General features: G+C 34.9%; 1 protein-coding gene across 1 annotated transcript in view; it reads left to right on the top strand.

Moving 5' to 3' along the window:
- SCN3A (sodium voltage-gated channel alpha subunit 3) overlaps nt 1-24,335 on the top strand; it is a 116,837-nt gene that overhangs the window by 51,673 nt on the left and 40,829 nt on the right. Inside the window, exons 10-15 of the mRNA XM_064586640.1 lie at nt 5,192-5,333; nt 6,454-6,660; nt 14,106-14,396; nt 20,080-20,427; nt 21,470-21,602; nt 23,160-23,398. Of these exons, the coding sequence (XP_064442710.1) occupies nt 5,192-5,333; nt 6,454-6,660; nt 14,106-14,396; nt 20,080-20,427; nt 21,470-21,602; nt 23,160-23,398 (1,360 nt within the window). The remainder of the gene's footprint in view (nt 1-5,191; nt 5,334-6,453; nt 6,661-14,105; nt 14,397-20,079; nt 20,428-21,469; nt 21,603-23,159; nt 23,399-24,335) is intronic.

The following is a 24,335-nucleotide window of genomic DNA, read 5'->3' as shown; positions in this document are numbered from 1 at the left end:
AGTCATCCTAGAAAATGGGAAATTCATGTGGCCATAAAGATGTAGTATTATTGAAAATGTATAACAGTCTGGATATGGTGTTTGGGGTATTATTTTCCTGATATTTTTCCTAACCTTTGTTAGGAGAATATAGTGAATAAGAGCATGAATTCTAGAGTTCATATGTATCTGGATTCAAACCCTAACTCCACCATTTACAAACTCTGACTTTGGAAAAGTGTTCTAAGCTCTCTGTATCTGATTTTATTTATTTCTAAAATGTGGAGAGTAATATTGTCTCTTAGGGTTGTTTTGGTGATTAATTACTTAATACACATAAAGCCCTTGATTTAGCACCTGGTCCATCATAAGTGTTTATTGCATTTTAGGTATTATTTTTATTATTATGATTAATGTAAAGGCCTAGATAAAATTTTGGATAAGGCTGGATGATGAATATTTTATCACTATTAAACCATAAGAATCACTTCTCTTTATTGAGTACTTAGTATGGGTTAGGTGATTTACATGGTAAAATTGATAGCCACTCTTGTTAAATATCAAATAAAATTCTAAAGAAACTACCTAACTTCAAGACTTCCTAAGAGAATACAGTAATGAAGACAGTATGGAACTGGGGAAGGAATAAATAAATAGTATCAATGAAACAGAACAGACATCCCCCACCCCAAAAAAACAGACCTACACAAATGTAATCAACTAATTTTTGACAGAGGAAAATTCAATTCAATGGCGACAGGAAAGTTTTTTGAACAAATCGGGCTGAAGCAATTGGAAATCCATATGCAAAGAAATGAACCTAGATACAGATCTCACGCCTTACACAAGAACTAACTCAAAATCATGGCTGGGTGATAGACATTGGGGAGGGTATGTGCTATGGTGAGCGCTGTGAATTGTGTAAGACTGCTGAATCACAGACCTGTACCTCTGAAACAGATAATACATTATATGTTTTTTAAAAAAGAAGAAGAAGAAGAAGATAACAGGAGGGGAAGAATGAAGGGGGGAAATCGGAGGGGGAGACGAACCATGAGAGACCATGGACTCTGAGAAACAAACTGAGGGTTCTAGAGGGGAGGGGGGTGGGGGGATGGGTTAGCCTGGTGATGGGTATTAAAGAGGGCACGTTCTGCATGGAGCACTGGGTGTTATACGCAAACAATGAATCGTGGAACACTACATCAAAAACTAATGATGTAATGTACGGTGATTAACATAACATAATAAAAATAAATAAATAAAAAAATAAAAACCACCGGAAAAAAAAAATCAACCATAGACCTAAATGTAAAATACAAAACCATAAGACTTCTTTAAGAAAGCAGAGAATATAATTTACATGACCTCAGATTTAGTGATAAGTTTTAAACACCAATAACCCAATCCAGGAAAGAAAAAATCTTAATTAAAATTAAAAACTTCTGCTTTGCAGAGACACTATAAAGGGAATGAAAAAATAAGCCATAATTGGGAGAAAATGTTTGCAAAATATTTATCTGAAAAGAAGACTTGTAACCAAACTATACAAAGCACTCTTAAAACTCAACAAAAAGAAAACAAATAGCTCAATTTAAAAATAGGCAAAAATCTGGACACCCTACAAAAGAATATATACAGATGGCTAATAAGGATATATAAAGATGCTAAACATCATTTGTCATTAGGGAATTGAAAATTAAAACAGCAATGAGTTACTACTATATACCTATTAGAATGGCTAAAATCCAAAAAAACTGGTAATACCAACTGCTGGTGAGGATGCAGAACAACAGGAATTCTCATTCATTGCTGGAGGGAATGCAAAATAGTGCAACAATTTTGTAAGACAATTTGGCAGTTTCTTACAAAATAAACACAGTCTAACCATATGATCAAGCAATTTCCCTACTAGATATTTGGCCAATTAACTTGAACATGCATGTGAGTATTTATAACAGTTGTATTCATAATCACAAGAAACTGGAAACAACCAAGATGTCCCACAAAAAGTGAATGGATAACTGTGATGTATTCATCCAGTGAATGGATATTATTCAGTGATAAAAAGAAAATGAGGGACACATGGGTGGCTCAGTGGTTAAGCATCTGCCTTCGGCTCAGGTCATGATCCCGGGGTCCTGGGATCAAGTCCCACATCAGGCTCCCTGCTCGGCGGGGAGCCTGCTTCTCCCTCTGCCGGCTGCTCCCCATGCTTGTGCTCTCTTTCTCTGACAAATAAATAAATAAAATCTTTTTTAAAAAAAGAAAGAAAATGAGCTATCAAGCACAAAAAGACATCGATGAACCTTAAATACATATTAATACATGAAAAGAAGCCCATCTGAAAAACCTATATTTGTCTGATTCGAATTACATGACATTCTCAAAAAGATAAACAATAGAAATGATTAAAAAAAAATCGGTGTTTTTCAAGGGTTCAGGGTAGGGGGTCGACAGGGTGACGCATGGGGGATTCTTTAGAGTGGAAAAACTTCTGTATGATTCTGTAATCATTAAGCATTAAGCATTTGTCAAAACTCATAGAACTTAACAGGACAAAGAGTTAAGTGTATGCAAATAAAAAGAAGCATTTGTATGGTTGGGGTATCCCCGGCTGAAAAACAGAATGTAACAAAGGGATACAAATATATTTATAATGTATAAAATAACCTCACTGAAAGAGTAGGAGAATAGGTGTTGATCTAAACAACTTTGGAAGTGGAGTGTGTAAGGCAAAGGCAAAAAAAAAAAAAACACGAAACTGTACTCTAGTTGATAAAGTTGTTTCCCATGCTAGTATGGATTAGCAATCCTGAAAAAACTATCCATGTATACTAGTATTGAACAATTAAGCATATAGATAGTAGATGATAGAAGCCAGCCACTTTTGGAATGAGAAGTTATAGTTACGCAAAGGTAGGAGTCTAGAATGATATCATGAGGTGATGAAATAGGGTTGGAAACAGTATGACCTCCTGTTTAGCTTAATAGAGGCACAGATGTTTACATATACATATACACGTATGTGTTATTAGAAGCCAGATCTGGGTGCTATGTTTATTGCTAAGGCAGTGTCATTGCTTCTAGGTCCTCAGTCGACAAAGCAAGGAGATATATGTGTATACACACACACACACACACACACAAACACACACACACTTGTCCTGGGTTCTAATACTGTTCTCCAATAAAAGAACAAGGATTTCTTGGAGAAATCGCCGATTCTAGAGCAGGAAATATAAAAGATGAGTCTGAAGCATCTTGTAGTGCCACAAAGTAAGAAAATGCTAAAAAACAAACAGGACGCCTGGGTGGCTCAGATGGTTGGGCGTCTGCCTTCGGCTCAGGTCATGATCTCAGGGTCCTGGGATCGAGTCCCACATCGGGCTCCCTGCTCCTTGGGAGCCTGCTTCTCCCTCTGCCTCTCTCTCTCTGTCTCTCATGAATAAATAAATAAAGTCTTTAAAAAAAAAAATAAAAAACAAACAAAAACAGAACACACAGAACCATAGGGTTACATCAAAGAGATACAGGAGTCAATGGAAAAAGCTCCCAATGGCTAACACTGGAACAATTTAAGCAACAAAATAAATAAAACAATTAAATTAGAACTCAAAGTATGAAATGAATATCATGAGTACCTACTCATATAAAGAAATAATTGAAAAGGAAATAAATAAATAAATGAGATATAATAGATAAATCCCCCATGCAAAAAGAATTCCAAATAGTCTCTGTAAATGTTCTACTCTTAAGAAGGTGGATCCTAATGTGTGGGCTGCACATAGTGACTTTTATCCAAAGAATGCAGTATGGGGAAAAAAAAGAAAGAGTAAATGTACAGTGAAGAAACCTGACAAACATTACCTCCAATCAGGTGACAAAAGTTAGTATCAACAGTGATAAGTCATACTGATCATATGTACCCTTGATATGATGTGACAATAATGATATTTTACCTCCCCCAAAATCCATCCCCAATCTAATCATGAGAAAAATGTCAGACAAATTCCAATTGAAAGACATTCTTCAAAATACCTGAAAGTATTCCTAAAACTATCAAGATAATCAAAAACAAGGAAAGTCTAAGAAACTTTATCAGGAGGATCCTAAAGTGACATGGTGACTAAATGTAATATAGTATCCTAAATGGGATCCTGAAACATAAAAAGGATATTAGGGGTTGCTGGAGTGGTAGGAGGGATGGGGTGGCTGGGTGATAGATACTGGGGAGGGTATGTGCTATGGTGAGAGCTGTGAATTGTGTAAGACTGTCGAATCACAGACCTGTACCTCTGAAACAAATAATACATTATATGTTTAAAAAAAGAAGAAGATAGTAGGAAGGGAAAAATGAACAGGAGGAATTGGAGGGGGAAACGAACCATGAGAGACTATGGACTCTGAGAAACAAAGGTTTCTAGAGGGGAGGGGGTTGGGGGAATGGGTTAGCCTGGTGATGAGTATTAAAGACGGCACGTATTGAATGGAGCACTGGGTGTTATAGGCAAACAATGAATCATGGAAAACTACATCAAAAACTAATGATGTAATGTATGGTGATTAACACAACATGATAAAATAAAAAAAAACAATTGAAGAACATGAAAAAAAAAGGATATTAGGGAAAAACTGAGGAAATCTGAATGAAGTATGGACTTTGGTTAATAATAATGTATCAATATTGATTGAAATGTACCATACTAACATATTAACAATAGAGGAAAGTGAGCATGGAAACAGGGCATTTATTCTGGGCCCTCTTTGTAATTTTTCTGTAAATCTCAAATATTCTAAAATATAAGCTTTATTTTATAAAGTTCTACAGAAGCGCCTACTGAAGTAGCTCATTAAGTGGTTCCCTACCCTTTGTTTTCTGGCCTTTCATTTTTAATTATTGATTCTTGCCACTTTGTAAAGAGCAAGACACTGATGAAGTCAGAGGCAAAAGTGTGTGGTTGCTGCCTCTTTGCCATTCTAAATGTCTGCAAATCTGACTCCTTGCATCCCAGTTTTCTATTGGTTTTCCTAATAAATTTCATCTAATAACAGTATCACTGTAAGCAATTGCCTAAAGTGCTCTGGAAATGAAGGCAAGAAAATCCATCATAGACAACAACCCTGGATTTTGAGAATTCCTATAAATCAACATCAATTGAAATGGCAATAATTGCCAACCTGACGCTAGCACCATTTCTCTCTCTTATAGCCAGTGTCCAGAAGGATACATCTGTGTGAAGGCTGGCCGAAACCCCAACTATGGATACACAAGCTTTGATACCTTTAGTTGGGCTTTCTTGTCTCTATTTCGACTCATGACTCAAGACTACTGGGAGAACCTTTACCAGTTGGTAAGTGTCTTAATCCATTAGGGCTGCTACAACAATATACCACAGCCTGGATAGCTTATAAATTACAGAAGTGGATGGCTTATAGTTCTGGAGACTGGGAAGTTTAAGATCAAGATGCCAGCATGGCTTCATTCTGGCAAAAGCCCCTTATTGGTTCATAAGCTGGCATTTTCTTGCTGTGTCATCATCTGCATAGAAGGGGCTAGGGATCTCTCTGGAGGTGCTTTTTATAAGGCATTAATCCCATTCCTGACAGCTCCACCTTCACCATCTAATCACCTCCCAAAGGCCCCATCTTCTAATACTATCACACTGGGCACTAGATTTTCAACTGGGGAATTTTGGGGAGACACAAGCATTCAGACCACAGCAGTAAGGTTCAAATTAACATGTGTGAGATTTAATTTTATGAACATAAATGAACTGACAAGTATCAATACTTGTTAGTAAGACTCTAGAATACAGAGGAGGGTCCAGTACAAAGCAAATATGCCTAGAATCCCAATTGTTCATTCAGTCAGTACATGTACAGTAAAAACTTCTTATATGAAGGACATTCTGCTAGGAACTATGGAAGATGGAAAGAATGTTCATGGCTTTGAGTTCATAATCTAATTGTAGATATAAAAAGAACATGTGAAAATATTTAAAAATCAATTACATAAAAAATTTCAAGTTAAACCCATGGTTAATTGGGGCTAGAAAAGGAGGAAAGAAAGAGGTTATCTTTAGATGGTGTAGTGTAGGCCGCCATGGAAGTAGAACTCCATTGAAAGGAATTAAAGGTAGTGTTCTTATTTGTTAATAGTGCCCCCCATTATAGACTCTAAGATTTTCGTAGGGTTTCGTATATATATCCAATATATACTAATTTGAAATGTGTGTTTGTATCAAATGACACTACAGTCAAGGCTCAGATTAATTTAAATGTTATTTGTGTGTGTGTGCACACGTATGCATGCACTTACACATGTGTTCATTTTAACAGCAAACAAATCTTGGTCAAAATACACCGGATGCTAAAAAGTATTCATCTCCTCACTACCTAATTATGGAAATCAAATCTTTATTTGGGGACATTATATAAAATACTGATGAAATTATCCTTTGTTTCCCCTAGACATTACGTGCTGCTGGAAAAACATACATGATATTTTTTGTCCTGGTGATTTTCTTGGGATCTTTCTATTTGGTGAATTTGATCCTGGCTGTGGTGGCCATGGCCTACGAGGAACAGAATCAGGCCACCTTGGAAGAGGCAGAACAGAAAGAGGCTGAATTTCAGCAAATGCTGGAACAGCTTAAAAAGCAACAGGAAGAAGCTCAGGTACTGAGTGATAATAAGCAAAGTTTTATTATTATTGTTACTGTTATTATTATTGTAAGTTTTAAGTAGGAATATTGTTGTAGCATAGAGGTCAAACCAGCTTTTCATTTGGTATACAGGCATTATCATTAGAAATAAGAGAAAGCTATTCAAACCTAAAATTATTTCTGAAGTTGAGATCAAAGGAACTTTTTGACATTATATATAAACAAATTATTTTGGGGTAGAAAACACATTCAAGATAAGGTAAACTATGGAAGTGTCTCATGAAACCTGAGGGGAGAATCTGACATTCAGTTTAATGTGAAAAGATGCATAACTGATATTTCCAACTATTCATTTTTCGCCCCTAATTATAACATTTAAGGTTTTATTCTGAAGTTAACTGATCTCAAATGTTAACAAGAAAACTTTATGTATACCTACTCTTAACCATTCTTTGGGGTTTCTGTAGCATAAAAGGTGTCTGCTACAGCCCCTATCGGGATATCAGGAAAGCATCTGCATTAGATGACAACTTTAAATTCTCATTAATATTGAAAGGCTATTTGAGCTCAGGGCATAGTGAATGGGGCATTCAAGTCTTGAGGGAAGAAACAGAACAGTATTTGCTAAAAAGGAAAAAAAAACACATAAATTGAAGGTGAAAATCATGGGAAGACAGTAAAATCTGACTCATGGTAGTAAGAGTTCCTCTACATCTTTATCCGTACTCAGTATGGTCAGTCTTATTAGCCATTCTACTAGGTACCTCATTGTTTTACTCTGCATTTTCTTAATGACTAATGATGTTGAGCATATTTTCATGTTATTTTCTATCTGTGTAGCTTCTATTATGAAGTGGATGTTTAAATCTTTTGCCCATTTTGTTTTCTTGAGTTTCGAGTAGTCTTTATATATCCTGGTCCTTTAGTCCTTAATGATATATATGCTTTGCAGATATTTTCTCCTAATCTGTAACTTGCCGTTTCATTCTCCTAATAGTATTTTTGGATAAAAAGTAAATTTGGATGAAGTATACTTTATCAGGTTTTATTTGTTTGTTTGGTCATGCTTTTGGTGTTGTATCTATTTTTGCCAAATCAACATCATAAAGATTTCCTATTTTTATTCCTAAAAGCTTTATAGTTTCATGTTTTATATTTAGGTCAATGATCCATCTTCAGTTAATTTTTGTGTGAGGTGTAATTTATATGTTGAGATTTTTTTTGCATATGGATATCAAATTACTACATTACCATTTGTTTTTGTTGTTGTTTTTCTCTTTTTTAAATTTAAATTCAATTAATTAACATATAATGTATTACTGGTTTCAGAGGTACAGGTCAATTATTCATCAGTCTTATATAATACCCAGTGCTCATTACATCACATGCCCTCCTTAATGTCTATCACCCAGTTACCCCATCTGTCTACCCCCTTCCCCTCCAGCAACCTTCAGTTTGTTTCCTATGATTAAGAACCTCTTATGGTTTGTCTCCCTCTCTGATTTCATCTTGTTTTATTTTTTCCTCTCTTCCCCTATGATCCTCTTTTTTGTTTCTTAAGTTCCACATATCAGTGAGATTATAGGATAATTGTCTTTCTCTGATTGGCTTTTTTCGCTTAGCATAATACCCTCTAGTTCCGCCCACTTGCAAATGACAAGATTTCTTTTTTTTCTTTTTTTGATGGGTGCAGGTGCCCCTTCAGGTCACTACATTTATATCTTTAGGGTAAATACCTAGTAATGCAATTGCTGGGTTGCAGAGTAGCTCTATTTTCAACTTTTTGAGGGAACTCCATACTGTTTTCCAGAGTGGCTGCACCAGCTTGCATTCCCACCAACAGTGTAAGAGGGTTCCCCTTTCTCTGCATCCTCGCCAACATCTGTCATTTCCTGACTTGTTAGTTTTAGCCGTTCTGACTGGGGCAGCACCATTTGTTGAACAAAATACTCTTTCTCCACTAAATTGCCTTTGAACCTTGTCAAAAATCAGTTGTCCGGATGTGAATGGGATTTGTTTATTCTGTTCTGTTCAATTGATTTGTTTCTCTTTACAGCAATACACATTCTCTTTATTTCTGTAGCTGTTTAATAAATCTCGAAATCAGATAGTTATAGCTCTCCAATTTTTTTTTCCAAAGCTGTTCTAACCATTCTAAGTCCTTTCCAGCTTCATAGGACTTTTAGAATTACCTTGTCAATTTCCATTCCATTAGTTTCTGTTGCTATGTCTTCAAGTTTATCATCTTTTCTTCTGTAATGTCTGCTAAACTATTAATCCTATCCAGTGCATTTTTCATTTGTTTTTGTAGTTTTCATCTCTAAAACCTTGATCTGCATCTCTTTTATATTTCCCATGTCTCTAGCATTTTGGACATACACAATATTGTTATAGTAACTATTTAAGGTCCTTTTCTTCTAATTCTAACGTCAGATCTTGATCAGTTTTAATTAAATTTTTTCTTCACTACTGGCCATATATTTCTGATTTTTTTTTTTTTTTGCATTCCTGACAATTTTCAATTGAATTCCAGACACTGTTAATTTTACCTTTTTGGGGTGCTGGATATGTTTGTATTCCTATAAAAATCCTTGATCCTTATTTGGGGACATTAGTTACATTACTTATAAACAGCTTGATACTTTTCCATCTCAAAACCTTTGAAGATTTGTTAGGTAGAACTAGCAGAGCATCTAGTCTAGGGCTAACTATTCCCTACCACTGAGTGAAGATCCTTTTGAACACTCTACCCAATGTGCCATTAATGCAGTGTCTTCAAAACCAGTGTTACATGTATTTTGTTTGTTTTGGTGGTTGTTTCAGGAGGGACAGCAAATCCCTGTTACTATATCTTAGCCAGGAGCAGTAGTCCAAACAGCTTTTGTACATAGTGGCTTTTTGATACATAGTGTTGTTGGTTTTTTTTTTTTTTTTTTTCAGATGGACAGTTCCAGATATTTAAAGCATTATTTGAATGACAGATTTATAGATTCAATGGGTAGAGTCAAAATTTAAGTTTTTAATAATTCTGAGTTAATTTGAAGATGCACAACATATAGCATTAAGTCCTTTTCTTTGGGGCATTTTTTGGTGAGACAGGGATTTGACAATGAACTGTTTAGCTGGTTACCCAGCCCAACCATATTCTTAGCATTTCTTAAACATGCTAGCTTTACTATTTTCCTCTTACCATTGGGTACAGAGTAGTATCATGGCTATATTTTAGTGATTTTATAAGGAAAGCTTTAAATAAGTTTGGTGACACTTAAAAATCTCATAAAATATACCTCATGTTTGGCAGAAAGTTCTACTACATTTCAAGTACTTAAGAGTTTATTTCAGATCACTATAAATAAAACATTTGTAAGAATGAAATATGTTATCTATTTACAGGGCAATTATTTATTTCAAAGTTTTAAATGAATATGGGAAATAATATTTGTAGATTGTACATAAATGTATTTTATAGCATTGGATTATTCTATTATCCTTTATAAAAACAGACAAAGCAATGTGCTTGAAAATACTATATAGATATATAGTACAGGAGTAAGAGTACATTCTGAAATTCAGCCACTTTAGGGTAAAATATAGCATCAATTAAAAGAGTAGTATCTTTTAAATTTAGAAGTAAAAGTGCACAATGTCTGTTAGAAGTTTAAAGAATCTAATTATCTACATCCTAATTAGGTCAACTAAAAAATGCGCATTCTTTTCACTTAAAAGTCAGTTACTGAATTCCAGTGATCAAATCATGATTTGGCTCAGCTTTAGCTTCATATGTACAAAAATTTAAACTGATCCTAGAGTAAATGATCCCAGTGTTTTAATTTGGACTGGGATGACACAGTACCAATCCAATTTTACCTCCTTATTGAGAACACAGGTGACAATGTGCAGTAAATAGCCAGTACTGAAACAGAGGAAGGTGTTGGAAGCAGAGAGGGAGACATAGTCTACCCATGAGATCATTGGTGCTCCACTGTAACTTATGTCTTTCTAACCACCTGTCACTCTTCAAAGGTACTATCTAGCCAATGACTTCATGAGGCCTAGCATCTCTTCCATTTTCATTTAGTATCTGTTGAAGGACCTCCTAAAGCTAGTCTTTGTTTAGACATGAAAAAGTAACAGTAAGCTCAGTGAACTCACAAATCAAGTGTAACTTTAAAGGATGATTGAGGACAAAACCCAACCAAAAAAAAAAAAAAATGTTTTACACTGAATCATCATAACTGTGCTTGGCATTTAATTTGTGGTCTTTAAATGCCTAATGGTGCCCAAGACAGCATATCCCATAGCAGTGTATACAACTCTGATAGGAAAAATTTAGTAGGAAGCTTGGGGACAAAATTAGAAATACTGGCATTTAAGAGAGCCAATATAATTAGAGGTAAAATTGAAACAGGTATTATAGTTAATGTCTTGTGATTCTGAATGGGCTTTTTAAACTGGATTTATGTTTTAAAGTGAAGTGTAATTACAAGCAGTCACGCGGCTTTATTTCTTAAGGACACACAAACACAGTGAGTTATAGAGCTTACATTGAATCACACAGAAATGTTATAAGAAGAACTAGGGCACCTGGGTGGCTCAGTCGTTAAGTGTCTGCCTTCAGCTCAGGTCATGATCCCAGGGTCCTGGGATCAAGCCCTGCATCGGGCTCCCTGCTCCGCGGGAAGCCTGCTTCTCCCTCTCCCACTCCCCCTGCTTGTGTTCCCTCTCTCGCTGTCTCTCTCTCTGTTGAAAAATAAATAAAATCTTTAAAAAAAAAAAAAGAAGAAGAACTAAATGTTACTCCTCGAGTAAATATTAAGCATATATTTGTTATTTGTTACAAGAGGAATTCATCAAGGGGGTGCCTGGGTGGCTCAGTTGCCTAAGGATCTGTCTTTGGTTCAGGTCATGGTCCCACGATCCTGGGATAGGGCCCCATATTGGGCTCCCTGCTCAGCAGGGAGTCTGCTTCTCCCTCCCCTTCTGCTGCTCCCCCTGCTTGTGCACTCGCTCTTTCTCTCTCTCTCTGTCACATAATTTTTTTAAAAAAAGAGGAATTCATCAAGCCAGTGAAAGCAATACTCTTAGTCTAAGTAAGCAGGACATTGGTCTTGTCACAGAGATGGGTAGAAACAGGTACACAGACATAAGAGGTGACAGGAAACATCTGCCTTTGAGGGAATCGGCAAATCACTGGCAGTGGAACAATGACAGATTGAGTTGATGAGTGACACAGAAAATGTGTTGTGTCGGGAGGTTACCACTGTTGCCTTATAAATGCTTTAGTTTTGAGTTATTTGTACAGTTATCCAGAATAGGTAGGGAAATCATGTCTTATGCAAAACAAATTCCGGAAGTGATTTAAATGAACATGAGTTTCAGGATTATGGCAAAGGAATATTACTACCACTCCCTTTGTTTCTAACTACAAACAAGTCAATAAATGATTAATGCTATGTGTTGCACTGTGTATACAAAGTGGAAAGAATAATTAAGGGCTTTATTTGGATAAAAATAAATATATGTATATTCATTCTTTCAACAACTGCTGTACATTATGTATCTTCTATGTATCAAGCACTAAGCAACTATATTTAACTTGCTACATATAAGTGCCTCATTTATTCACTTTATTTTATATATATTTACATTAGCCTCATTCATCTTTACAAAAGGCCTTTAATATTTCTCATCTTCTACTACTGACATTAAAAGTGATACTAATAATCAAGAATTAAATAAAAAATCTGGTTATATGACTGTATGTAATTCTGTAAATACCCAAATTCTGAATTACTGTTCCATTTAATTGCTAGGCATTGTCTTATACTGAGTCTTAAATTGAATATAGTATTCAATATAAACAAATATCTGTTTTCCATTTTATGTACATTTTACATTGCTTAGCCCAACACATATTTAATACTATATGTAGTACTATGGTTCCCATCCCTGGGATCATGACAATCCTAGAGAATTTGTATTTATAGCACCTTTAGATTTAAAACTTTTTTTTTTCTTTGTAATGTGTTGAGATGAGATTCAGAAATGGAAGCTACTGTGGAGGATTTGCTTCTCCTCAGGAAGAAAAAACAAAAAGCACATGTTGTCATACTCATTATAAATTTTATCTTCTTTCCTACAATGTTCCTGTTATATAGACCATTCTGACACATAGTTTTTTACAATATCTTGAAAATTCAAGTCTATATATGTCTTATTCTTCACCCACCCCAGTGTCTGAGACAATTGACAGAATGCCCTTTTCATCTTTATTCACCAAACACTTACTGGACACTTTTCATGTAAGGTGACATACTAGGCAATGTGTACAAATGCATTTGACAAAATTCCTATCTAGCATATATCTAGTGGAGAAAATAAAACAAAATGGGTAGATAAATTAGAGTTGTTTATATTTAGTAATGACATATGTAAAGAATTGAACCAGTATTCTCATAATTTAATCATTTCCACTTCCATGATCATATTTAAAAACAGGAATACACTTAATGAGAACTCAGCTTTGATAGGAACTATATCACTGTTTCATATCCTCTAGTCATGGTTAGATCACTTCCAGTCTAAAAATACTATTCATTACAAAACAATTTGCCGTGCTTCACCTTAGAGCTGGTTGTTTCTTTAGTACATGCAGAAATTCAAAATGATTAAATATACTTAGTGCTGAAACATAAAAAGAAAATATTTAAAGAAGATCTTATAATCCCTTAAATGATTATTTCAGGTACTTATTGATTGATATGTTAATCATTTGTTATTATTTATAACAGATAATTTATAAACATTAAAAAATTTAAAGCTAAAATGCTATGTAAGAAATTAATCATGTTAACTCTGGAATTAACATAACCCCAGGGCTGTGAACTATAGTACTAAGTGTAATTCAAATGAAGGAAGAGGTCAAACTAGCCAATATATTCCCACTACTTCTATCTAGTGGTAAAATAATACACACTTTAAATTCTCTGAGTTCACAAAAAGGGAAAAGAAGAAGTCTTAGACCTAGATTTAGAAGGAAAAAAATACCACTCGGTTGTTCACAATCACATGTGGGAAGAACAAGCCTGTGGATGGAATTGGAATAGTAATCAGACCAGCAACCACCACTAGGAGAACATTTGCTTTTAAAATGTAGAAGATATTTTTAAGAGAGAAATTTTCCTTGAAAATGAAGCTAATCTCAAAAGAGTTATTTTTTTTTAAAGACTCTCCAAGAGATGCGCCAAACCAGACTTTTCCTGCCTTAATGCATAGGTTAGCATATTGCTTTATACTGTTTTAAATTGTCATTATTAAGTAAACTCTCTAAGACACAATGGAATGACCAGAAGACACAATGTTTACCTATAGTCAGTAGTCTTAATGGCAACATTTGTACATAGTCAACTGTTTCCAAAATTACTTGTTGTAAACAGTGCCTGGCTTTGTCTTAAACAGGCAGTCGCAGCAGCATCAGCTGCTTCAAGAGATTTCAGTGGAATAGGTGGGTTAGGAGAGCTCCTGGAAAGTTCTTCAGAAGCATCAAAGTTAAGTTCTAAAAGCGCTAAGGAGTGGAGGAACCGGAGGAAGAAAAGAAGACAAAGGGAGCATCTTGGAGGAAACAACAAAGGAGAGGGAGACAGGTTTCCCAAATCTGAATCTGAGGACAGTGTCAAAAGAAGAAGCTTCCTTTTCTCCATGGATGGAAACAGACTGAATAGTGACAAGAAATTCTACTCCCCTCATCAGGTATGGTTTTCTATGAAGTGCTCCAGTTTGTTCTGTCATTGCTATTGCTTTGTAATTACTGTATTTTGTTTTGGTATATTTTTGTAATATCTGATATAAATGAGGGACAAGGAACTAACATTTAACATGATTATTTAATTTGTATCATAAGTTGTCTTTAAAAGAGACTTTTATTAAACCATAATAACTTTTAAGGCAATCAGCTTTAAACATACTCTATTTTGAGGCCATGTTTCTTAATTTTCTGTTTTTGGGGGGTACGGAGGGTAAAACTTACCTATCAGACTTCTCTCTTCAGTGAGAGTTTGCAATCTCTTGTTTACCTTTTTCATTTTGAGACCTCAAATGAACTTATTATCTTTGGATATGGGCATCTGCCTTTATTCTCTGAAGTTGTAATTGCCACATATGCATGAATTTTGAAAAGAAATGTCTCTGGATTTTGCCTTGATCTTTTGATATGTGAACCATGCTGTCATAAGTCTCCATTACGCTGACATGGTGTCATGCTATGAGACATTAGAATGAAATGATGACCTAAATGCTCTTGGAAGAGACCTAAATTGAAGACAGTCTATTTTTGCTCTGACTTAATGCCAACTACACAGTTCTTCAGCATATTTTCAAGTCAAAGAGGGAACGTAGTTTTAACTCTGTTTGTTAATACATTTTATGGGTTGCATAATGTAAAGAGTAAATAATTATGAAATCTGTGGTAAGTACAGTTATGACTTTGAACACTATTTTGTTCCAAAAGAATTTCATGTGCCATGAATTATTAACTCTCTAATCATATTAATCTGGGTCAGTATTATACCCTAAAAATAATGCTTTGAGGGACACTATATAAATAAGATAAAGCAAAAAACTATATATCCACCAAGAGGTATGATATCCTTCTTATAAAGAACAAAAACTTTTTAGAAAATTGGAGTGATAAGCACAAATTCAGCATAGTGTTTAGCTCTTGGTTGGGAAGAAAGAGCATATGCAAGTTATCAATGGGTGTTTATTTTATCATTTGTATTGAATACGTAAATAAAATTTAAAAAATAAATAAACTCCATATTAATAACTTGAATTCTCATATTAGGAAAAAACAGATGTGCACACATGAGTAGTTAAAAGATAAAAACCATTTTCTTCCAGATAATGCCAATATCAAGAGATCTAATTATTATCTTGCATAAAACAAATATAAAGTATGGTTTAAATAAGTACCACACGTTTGGGATTAACTGGAAGCTCTACTGGGCAAGTTAGTTTCTCTGACCAGATTCTTTTGGCTTAAACTCTTACCTTGATATTTTAGCATTATTAGGACTATTAGGAGTCATTAGGATTAGGCGTTTTTGACACTATACCATAATGACTGACGTCACAGAAGCTTGTGTTCATATCTCAACTCCCAAGTGAGTACTTGGAGTAGTTACCCTACTCAAGTGACTTGTATTTTTGTAAGATTTCTGTAAAAGGGGGTAATAATGTCTACCTTAAAGATTTGTGAGAGATTAAGCAATATATAGAAACCTTATGTGACAAAGAGTAAAGCTCTTATTAAGTTAAAATTGGTGAATGATTCCAAATGAGGGAAACTAAAAACTTCTGAGTAGTTGCAATTATCACATAGGTGTATGCACAGTAGCAATATTTACATGAGCATATTTATATGTTTTTGAAAACAGTATTGTTTCCATCATTGTTTCATCACTGTGCTCAAATAGAAACTGGATTCAGCCAATCAACGAATATTTATTGACCACCTACTATGTGGCAGAAATAGTTCTAGAAAATGAAAATACTTTGTGACATCATGGAAATTTATACTAAAGAAGAAGCCAGACAATAAATAAGATAAATAAGTTACAGACTATGTTAGAAGGTGATAAGTGCTATGGGAAAAAATAAGCAAATCACAAAAAGGGGATCAGGAGCACTAAGTGGATGTAAAAATTTTAAATAGGGTGGTTTGGGAAGTCCTCACTGTAAAGGAGACATTTAAGCAAAGATTTTTCAGGAGGCAAAGGAAGAGACTATCTCATTGAAGAGCATCCCAGACTCACGGAAGAGCCAAGTGTAAGGCCCTGCCACGGCAGTATGCCTGGAATGCTCAAGGAGCAGCTGGGAGGCCTGTGGTGAGTGAACCACAGACAGGCAAGAGCAGAAAGAAATTAGGTGGCAGCCAGAGTTTTAACACTAAAAACAGAATCAGTATATACATATGTTACATGTAGTTCATTTTATAGTATTTGTAGATAGATAGTAGGTAGGTAGATAAATGGACAGACAGATGGGAGATATTTCAAAAGTAAAAGAAAGATCCTATTAACACTGATATTTACAAATCCCAGTAAAAACAGGCAGGGAGCATAACATAACTCATAAGCAAAAATATACCAGAAGCTGTTTACAATTTCTGGTTGTATAAATAAAAAAGGGCTCTGTGATAGTAAAGAGAATCAGCGAAGGTAGTAGGAATAGGAAGCAGAAGATGGACATGGCATGAGTTCAAAACAAATTTATCTTCTGAAAATGTGAGGGCAGGGAAGCCACCAATTATGGGTACCCTGCCTTCTATTAACATAAATTTTTAAATGTTATTTTACATTTATTACATTATTTTATCTTCAAATAGATAAATCATGTTCATAGTACAACATGAAAAGCTACTTAAGGGTGTACAATGGGAAGTGAATCCCCTCCAAAGATTTTAGCTATGTTGTTTGGACACACCGAGACAATTTCTTTTAAACCAGGTTTGTTGCCATAACCAAGTATAGTTGTTGATTTATTGAAAACACTGATAGGTAGGGGCGCCTGGGTGGCTCAGTTGGTTAAGCAACTGCCTTTGGCTCAGGTCATGATCCTGGAGTCCCGGGATCGAGTCCTGCATCGGACTCCCTGCTCAGCGGGGAGTCTGCTTCTCCCTCTGATCCTCCCCCTCTCATGCTCTCTGTCTCCCATTCTCTCTCAGATAAACAAAAAATAAAATTAAATTAAATTAAAAAAAAAAAAGAAAACACTGATAGGTACATACAGTTAACTTGAAATGCTATTGAGTATTTCCAATACTCACTTTACATGTTTCCACGAGAACATCTTTATATTCTCTGCATCATCTTCTATCTGGACTTTTCCCAATTGATTTCAAGTTCAATCCCTACCTGCAGGATTGTGTTTTACAGACCTAATTTCTTCTATTTTCCCTTTTGTTAACAAAAATTATAAGAGAGAAAGTTCATATTTACCTTCTTGGAACAAGGCAAAAAAATAAAGATACCTGGGATTCATGTTTTGTCATGCCTGAAGCAAAGAAAAATGGCCTTTCGGTCCTTAAAGCATAAAAGCTTGTTTTCCTTAGAGAAAGGGCTGCCACAGCTGTGGGTATTCCCTCTACTTTGCTGCATCTTCTAGTGTGTTATTTTTGGTTTATTTTCTCTGAATACTATTTTAGTTATCTTCTTTTTCAGTCTCTGTTGCTTTGGAAGCTGTGCTCACACCCATTATTATACTTTCCAAAGAGTGAATAGAAGTTTCAAATAAAAGTCAAAATTCTGGAACGCTTTGAAAACACCCCAACATAAAAACATTCAAATTAAAGGCATGTACCAGATACATTATATACATGCACACATACCATATACTCTCAACCAATATAGTACAGACTGATTTTCAGTTTCCACAGTCGCTGAACATAGGTATACTAAGATGATTACATTGAACCATCCTAGGGATTAATGCAAGACAAAGAGTATTCTTCTAGTACCTGCATTCGAATCACCTGGAATGTGTGTTGAATATTCAATTTCCAGAGTCCTATTCCCTACTTACTGAATCCCAAGTCAAATAAAAAACAAAACGAAACAAAAAAAAAACCTGGGACCTAAAAATACACACTAAAGTTTTAAAACACAAGTCTGATAATGACCAGTATTATATTGATAATTAAAATTGAGTCTAAGGAAATTAAAACATTAACATTGTTTATTACTGGGGGTTGAGTTTAAGTCTTCACAATATCTGATTTCTTGATCACTTTGATTAACTAGAAAATCAGTCTAGCTACTGTCTGACATTGGGTAACCAACTGTGTGCAAACTAAGTATCAAAAAAGCACAGTCTTGGGTTGGACAAGCTGGACAGTCTAACTATGTCCAAAGCAACAGCACATTTCTTAATGAATACTATCTTTCCAGAACATCACTATGACAGAGGGCAACACGATTATTCTGGTGCTTTGCAATCTGGGAAAAGCCATAAAAATAAAGCTAAAAATGGGGCCTAAGAAAATGAGCATGACCTAATTAGGCAGAGGATCCAAAAATAAATTTGATGGAGTCTGCCTTTCCTATGTTTTTTCCCACTAAAATTATTTTATTTGGCTTTATACTGAAGTTTGGAAGAAGAATGGAAAGGTACAGGAATGTTTACCGTGGCCATATGGATATGTATGCATATGTGTGTGTACATATATGTACATATATAGGTATATATACATATATACATGCACGTATATATATATATATATATAAAACCCTGGCTATGAAGACAGGTAGGGGAGGTCCAAGCGGGGGGAGCAATGGGGAATGTCATTGTTAACAATGAGGAGAGTAAACAAAGATTCCACAGACTGAATAGAGATGTTTTTGAAAACTATGACCAAGGCTAGAATAGACATATTTGGTGCCGCTAGTTTAAAATTCATTCAAAAGGTGAAAGAATGGATTTCATGCTAAATCTTCATTTTCTAGTACCAGAAACCATTTACTCAATTTATTTGTGAACACATGTAATAAAAAAGTTTTGAATCATCCAGTTACTTTTAATAAAATTAAAGTGAGATCAAAAGAATAAGCTGTCTTCTACATTACCCTCCTTGGTAAAGTCATGTACATATGTCTTGCTTTTTTAATCTAGTGTTGAATTTTAAGTAATAATAGCAATTTATATGGCACTTTAGGAAGTCTCTCTGTTGTGTTTGTTTTGACATGTATTCTCTTAAGGTGAATCACTAGTAGCTATTTGGGAAACTATTAGCAAATTTGGAAGACAGCATCATAGGTAAGTTTCGTGACTTTTATTCCCACGTGGACAGAAATAAACAGATCCAGAAAAAGAGTACACTAATTTCCTTTTAGAATTCAAAAGAAGAGAACAGAGAGATAATAGTTTTGTTTTTAAGTCATTATCTAGAAGTAACGTATTTGGTACAGATATTTTAAATTTGAGCCAACAATCTCTCTTGAGCCATAATTTATTTTCCAAGTTGCATGCCCTTCAGATCATAGCATTTCAGAGTAAAAGCCATCTACTATTTGTTTAACCACCACTTCCTCCAAAAAGAATTATTTGTCCTTTCTGGCATCACATTCCACACCTATAACATTATGATAACAAAATCCACCTCACAGTATTGGAGTTAAGATCAAATGAAATGGCTGTGCACTTAGCAAATTGCAAATTAGGATTCTTAATCAGAAAAAAACACTCTTACTTAAATTTGCATTGTGGTCTTTAATAAAAATATCAAAACGTACGTGTTATCTATAAACTTGACTACCTGTATTTAAGAGCAAGAGTATTCTAATCCAAATGCAAACAGATTCTGCAATATTAAGACTTCTGTTAAGTAACTGTGTTTCCCCGCCCCCCCCAATTCCTTTCTTCCTTGCTCTCTCCTCAGTCTCTGTTAAGTATCCGTGGCTCCCTGTTTTCCCCACGACGCAATAGCAAAACAAGCATTTTCAGCTTCAGAGGTCGAGCAAAGGACGTCGGTTCTGAAAATGACTTTGCTGATGATGAGCACAGTACATTTGAAGACAGCGAGAGCAGGAGAGACTCATTGTTTGTGCCGCACAGACACGGAGAGCGACGCAACAGTAACGTTAGTCAGGCCAGTATGTCATCCAGGATGGTGCCAGGGCTTCCAGCAAATGGGAAGATGCACAGCACTGTGGATTGCAATGGTGTGGTTTCCTTGGTGGGTGGACCGTCAGCTCTAACCTCACCTACTGGACAACTTCCGCCAGAGGTGATAATAGATAAGTTAGCTACTACTAACATTATACACCAATCTGAAATAATCGAAGCCTGGGCAGTTTAGCCTGTTACACCATCCTGCTTCCCCAAAATGAAATGCCTCAGAAATAATATATGATTTATTGAATGAAAAATAATCAATCTTTAGAACCAACTGAATTGTTTGGGACCATTAGCTTTCAAATGCCTTAGAGTTTTTAGAGTCCGAGAGAAAATATATCTGCAAATTCAATAGACCTACCAACATAAAATAATGGGCACTGTGACAACCAAATTGTTATTATAAATGTGTGCTCTCACAGAATTATATAATTTTTATTCAAATTCTGGAAATTTAATATACTTAAAATTAAGTATTATCATGACCAATATATTGATAATATATATTGATATATTGATAATAGGCAGTTTCCATACATAAATCGGTATTACAGGGATGCTAAAATGTTTTGATGTGTATTAAAATGACTCTAAAATGTTTTGATTTCTTATAGGATGGCATATAGAAATAACCAAAGAAATCTCAGGAAAGCACACACATTTCATTGTACATCTGTGTTTGTGCATGGAAAAAAACTGGCCCATATACGTCAATATTGTCAATACAGCTTCAAAGAAAACAATTCAGCTTCACAACATTATAATCCTATTATTTTGGGGGCAGAAGACTGATCTGATTATTAATCATTGAGATAAGCTGAAAATAATCTCCATTTGAGTGAAATGAAACAATATATGACTTTAGCATGCTTATGAAAATTTCTCTGAAAATTCCAACAGGTTAATTAAAACATTCCTGCAACAAAATTGCCCTATACAGTTGCATCTAACTGGTGAATTCTTGTTAAACACTATCACCTGTGATAATTTTTTTTAAAAGTGCTTATAACTTAATAATAAACTCAGTATTTTATTATTACTTGAAAGTTATTACCTGGAAAAACTGCATGTAGCATGACTGTCCAAAGAAATGCTATGTGGTGTTGTATTATTCATAGAAAGGGTGGTTTGAACCATCAGTATTTGGTTTGCAGGGCACCACCACTGAAACGGAAGTCAGAAAGAGAAGGCTAAGTTCTTACCAGATTTCAATGGAGATGCTGGAGGATTCCTCTGGACGGCAAAGAGCCATGAGCATAGCTAGCATCCTGACCAACACAATGGAGGGTAAGAAGCAGGACATGAGATAGTCAGCTTTACAAGATGATATGCTTTGTGGGACTATTTCTTCTCATAAAATTACCAAAGTCAATTACCCAAGATCAGAACTGTCTAAGTAGATGATATATAAAATACAGTATTATCACACTGGTTACAAAAACTAATACTGTTCCTTTTCTTTTTAACTCCTTATCTTGTCTGCAGAGTGATTATTTCCCCCCTCCATGTTATGTCAGTGAGTTTTTATCATTATCTTACATTATCCCTAAACAATTAGAATATACACTTCCCTTCTTAAGGCTTGGTATGTAAAAGCACAAGGAAACATCTCTTTCAAGCTTTCAAGAACAGACTTGTTCTCCAGGCAGGGAGGCGGTGATGTGGTTGGGGGAGGCATGTGAATGAACTGAACAAATGAAAACCTGTGTTCAACACTGACCCTAAGAAAAGATCTCTTCTCCATCTTCCACACACACAGAAACCATTACATTACTCCAAAGGAGAGCTTACACAAATGCTTGCTGATTTTGACCCATGGGAACAGACAGCAACTAATACTCCCCTATTCATTCATTAAATAATTCTCCACTTAATGAAGTTTGGAGGGATATTACATTAGTTCTGTAATTTTGTAAGTCTTTTACTTAAGTAGATTTAACATGCGTAACATGTGTTCTTTAGAATATATCAGATATATTTTGATTCTTGTCCTGTTGGCGTGTATGATATCTGAACAGTCACATAATAACTACAACAGGTTTCACCCATTAAAATTACTAGCAACTTTGAAAAATATTTTATGTTAAAATTCTGAAAGATATGAGTAAATATGAATAACATAAGTAGATATGGGTTTGAATCTATACCAAAAAGGACATACTACGTTCTCATTGTGTGCAAGATTAATGCTAATGTGGAGACATCAGAAGACAGAATTGGTCGCACACATTAATAAGGATCATAGCTTTAGACAGTGTTCTTAAATAGATACTTTCAAAAGAAATAATAAGTGTTTGATACATTTAATATTTCTGTAAAGCTTATTTAAAAATTGTTTGGCTCATTCAGTTAAGCATCTGCTTTCAGCTCAGGTCATGATCTCAGGATCCTGGGATCTGGCCCAGCATCCAGCTCCCTGCTCAGCAGGGAGTCTGCTTCTCCCTCTCTCCGCTCATGCTCTCTCTGTCTCTCTCAAACAAATAAATAAAATCTAAAAAAATAAGTAAGATAAAATAAAAATTGTTTTGATAAAAAGAATATTGCAATATAATCAATAATTACCTAGTTATTAGGTAATAAAGTTAGTTAATTTGAAGCAAAATATTAAATGAAGGTGTTTATTTTCTACATTTAATTAAAGGAGAAAGATGTTTATATGAAATTTTTAATGAATATTTTGTGAAAATATTTAATGGGATTGTCTTCTCAAGTTTGTTAAGCTAAGTAATATGAACTTCCATCCCCAGGTAGAAGCATTGATTGTATAAAATAATGTATAATCTATAGCAACAATAATTCATTTTTATTGTTATTTACTACTCTCCCTTTTTATTATTCCCCTAGAACTTGAAGAATCTAGACAGAAATGTCCACCATGCTGGTACAGATTTGCCAATGTGTTTTTGATCTGGGACTGCTGTGATGCATGGTTAAAAGTAAAGCATCTTGTGAATTTGATTGTTATGGATCCATTTGTTGATCTTGCCATCACTATTTGCATTGTCTTAAATACCCTCTTTATGGCCATGGAGCACTACCCAATGACTGGCCAATTCAGTAGTGTACTGACTGTAGGAAACTTGGTAAGTTCATTTGAAGTCTACTTATTTCCTTTGGTAGGGGCGGGAGATATAGACCAAAGAAAAAATCCACTTGTGCTGTGTAGGCAATAAGATCTAAAATTCAACTGGTACAAATGCTGATTGCTCAGACCAATGTCCTTACTAATTGACCATGGTGTCTTACCAGTTGTAGGCTCATTAAAATTTTTACTGTCGTTCTTGCTGAAATATAGGTCCAGAAAAACCATAATATCTAATTCTGGTTCCACAAAAATAGTTTTAATATACACAGCCTCTGAAGAAATCATGTTGATTAAAGGAAATATATAAAGATTTATTTCTGTATAAAAGAGAACATAGTTGTTTCAAATTGAATTACCTAATAAAATGCTTCAGTAGTATTCACACAAGAGAAGAAATAGTTGGTGAAATGGCATTTGTAAAATTTAGCCATACTTTTGGTTCAAATTATTTGAGCAGACATCTGTGTATGTGTATGCTGACATGTACATTTCCTCCTTTATATGAGAAAATTGAAATGTATAAACAAGTAAAAAAAAGGATTAATCAAGAGAGCTTCCTTTTTGGCACAAGACGGAAACAAACTCAAACTAGCTTAAGGGGAAAATAAAAAAAAATTGACTCCTAGAATGGAAAGAAAAAGATGAACTACCAAACCATATAAAGGGTAATTTTGCAGTTGGGCTTCAGGAAATGCTTTAACCAAGAGCTTGGATGTGGGCCAAATGTTCACTTCATCTTTTGTCTCTGGGTCAGGAAACATGCTCAGCCATAGCTCACTGGTTTTACATCTTGTAACCTCTACATTGGAAAAAAACTGTATCTCTTTTTCAGTTCTAGTTCAAAGACTCACGATAGGACTCTTGTTTAGCATAGCTTAAGTCAGATGCTCACCTCTGGTTTAATCAGAGGCAGAAGGTGGAGCCATGTGAAAACA

The sequence above is a fragment of the Mirounga angustirostris genome, unplaced genomic scaffold, assembly GCF_029215605.1.
Source record: "Mirounga angustirostris isolate CCGP_5_RB_7025 unplaced genomic scaffold, mMirAng1.0.hap1 SCAF_3, whole genome shotgun sequence".
Taxonomy (NCBI): domain Eukaryota; kingdom Metazoa; phylum Chordata; class Mammalia; order Carnivora; family Phocidae; genus Mirounga; species Mirounga angustirostris.
Note: the sequence above shows the minus strand (reverse complement) of the source record. Positions and strands in the feature narration are given on the sequence as shown.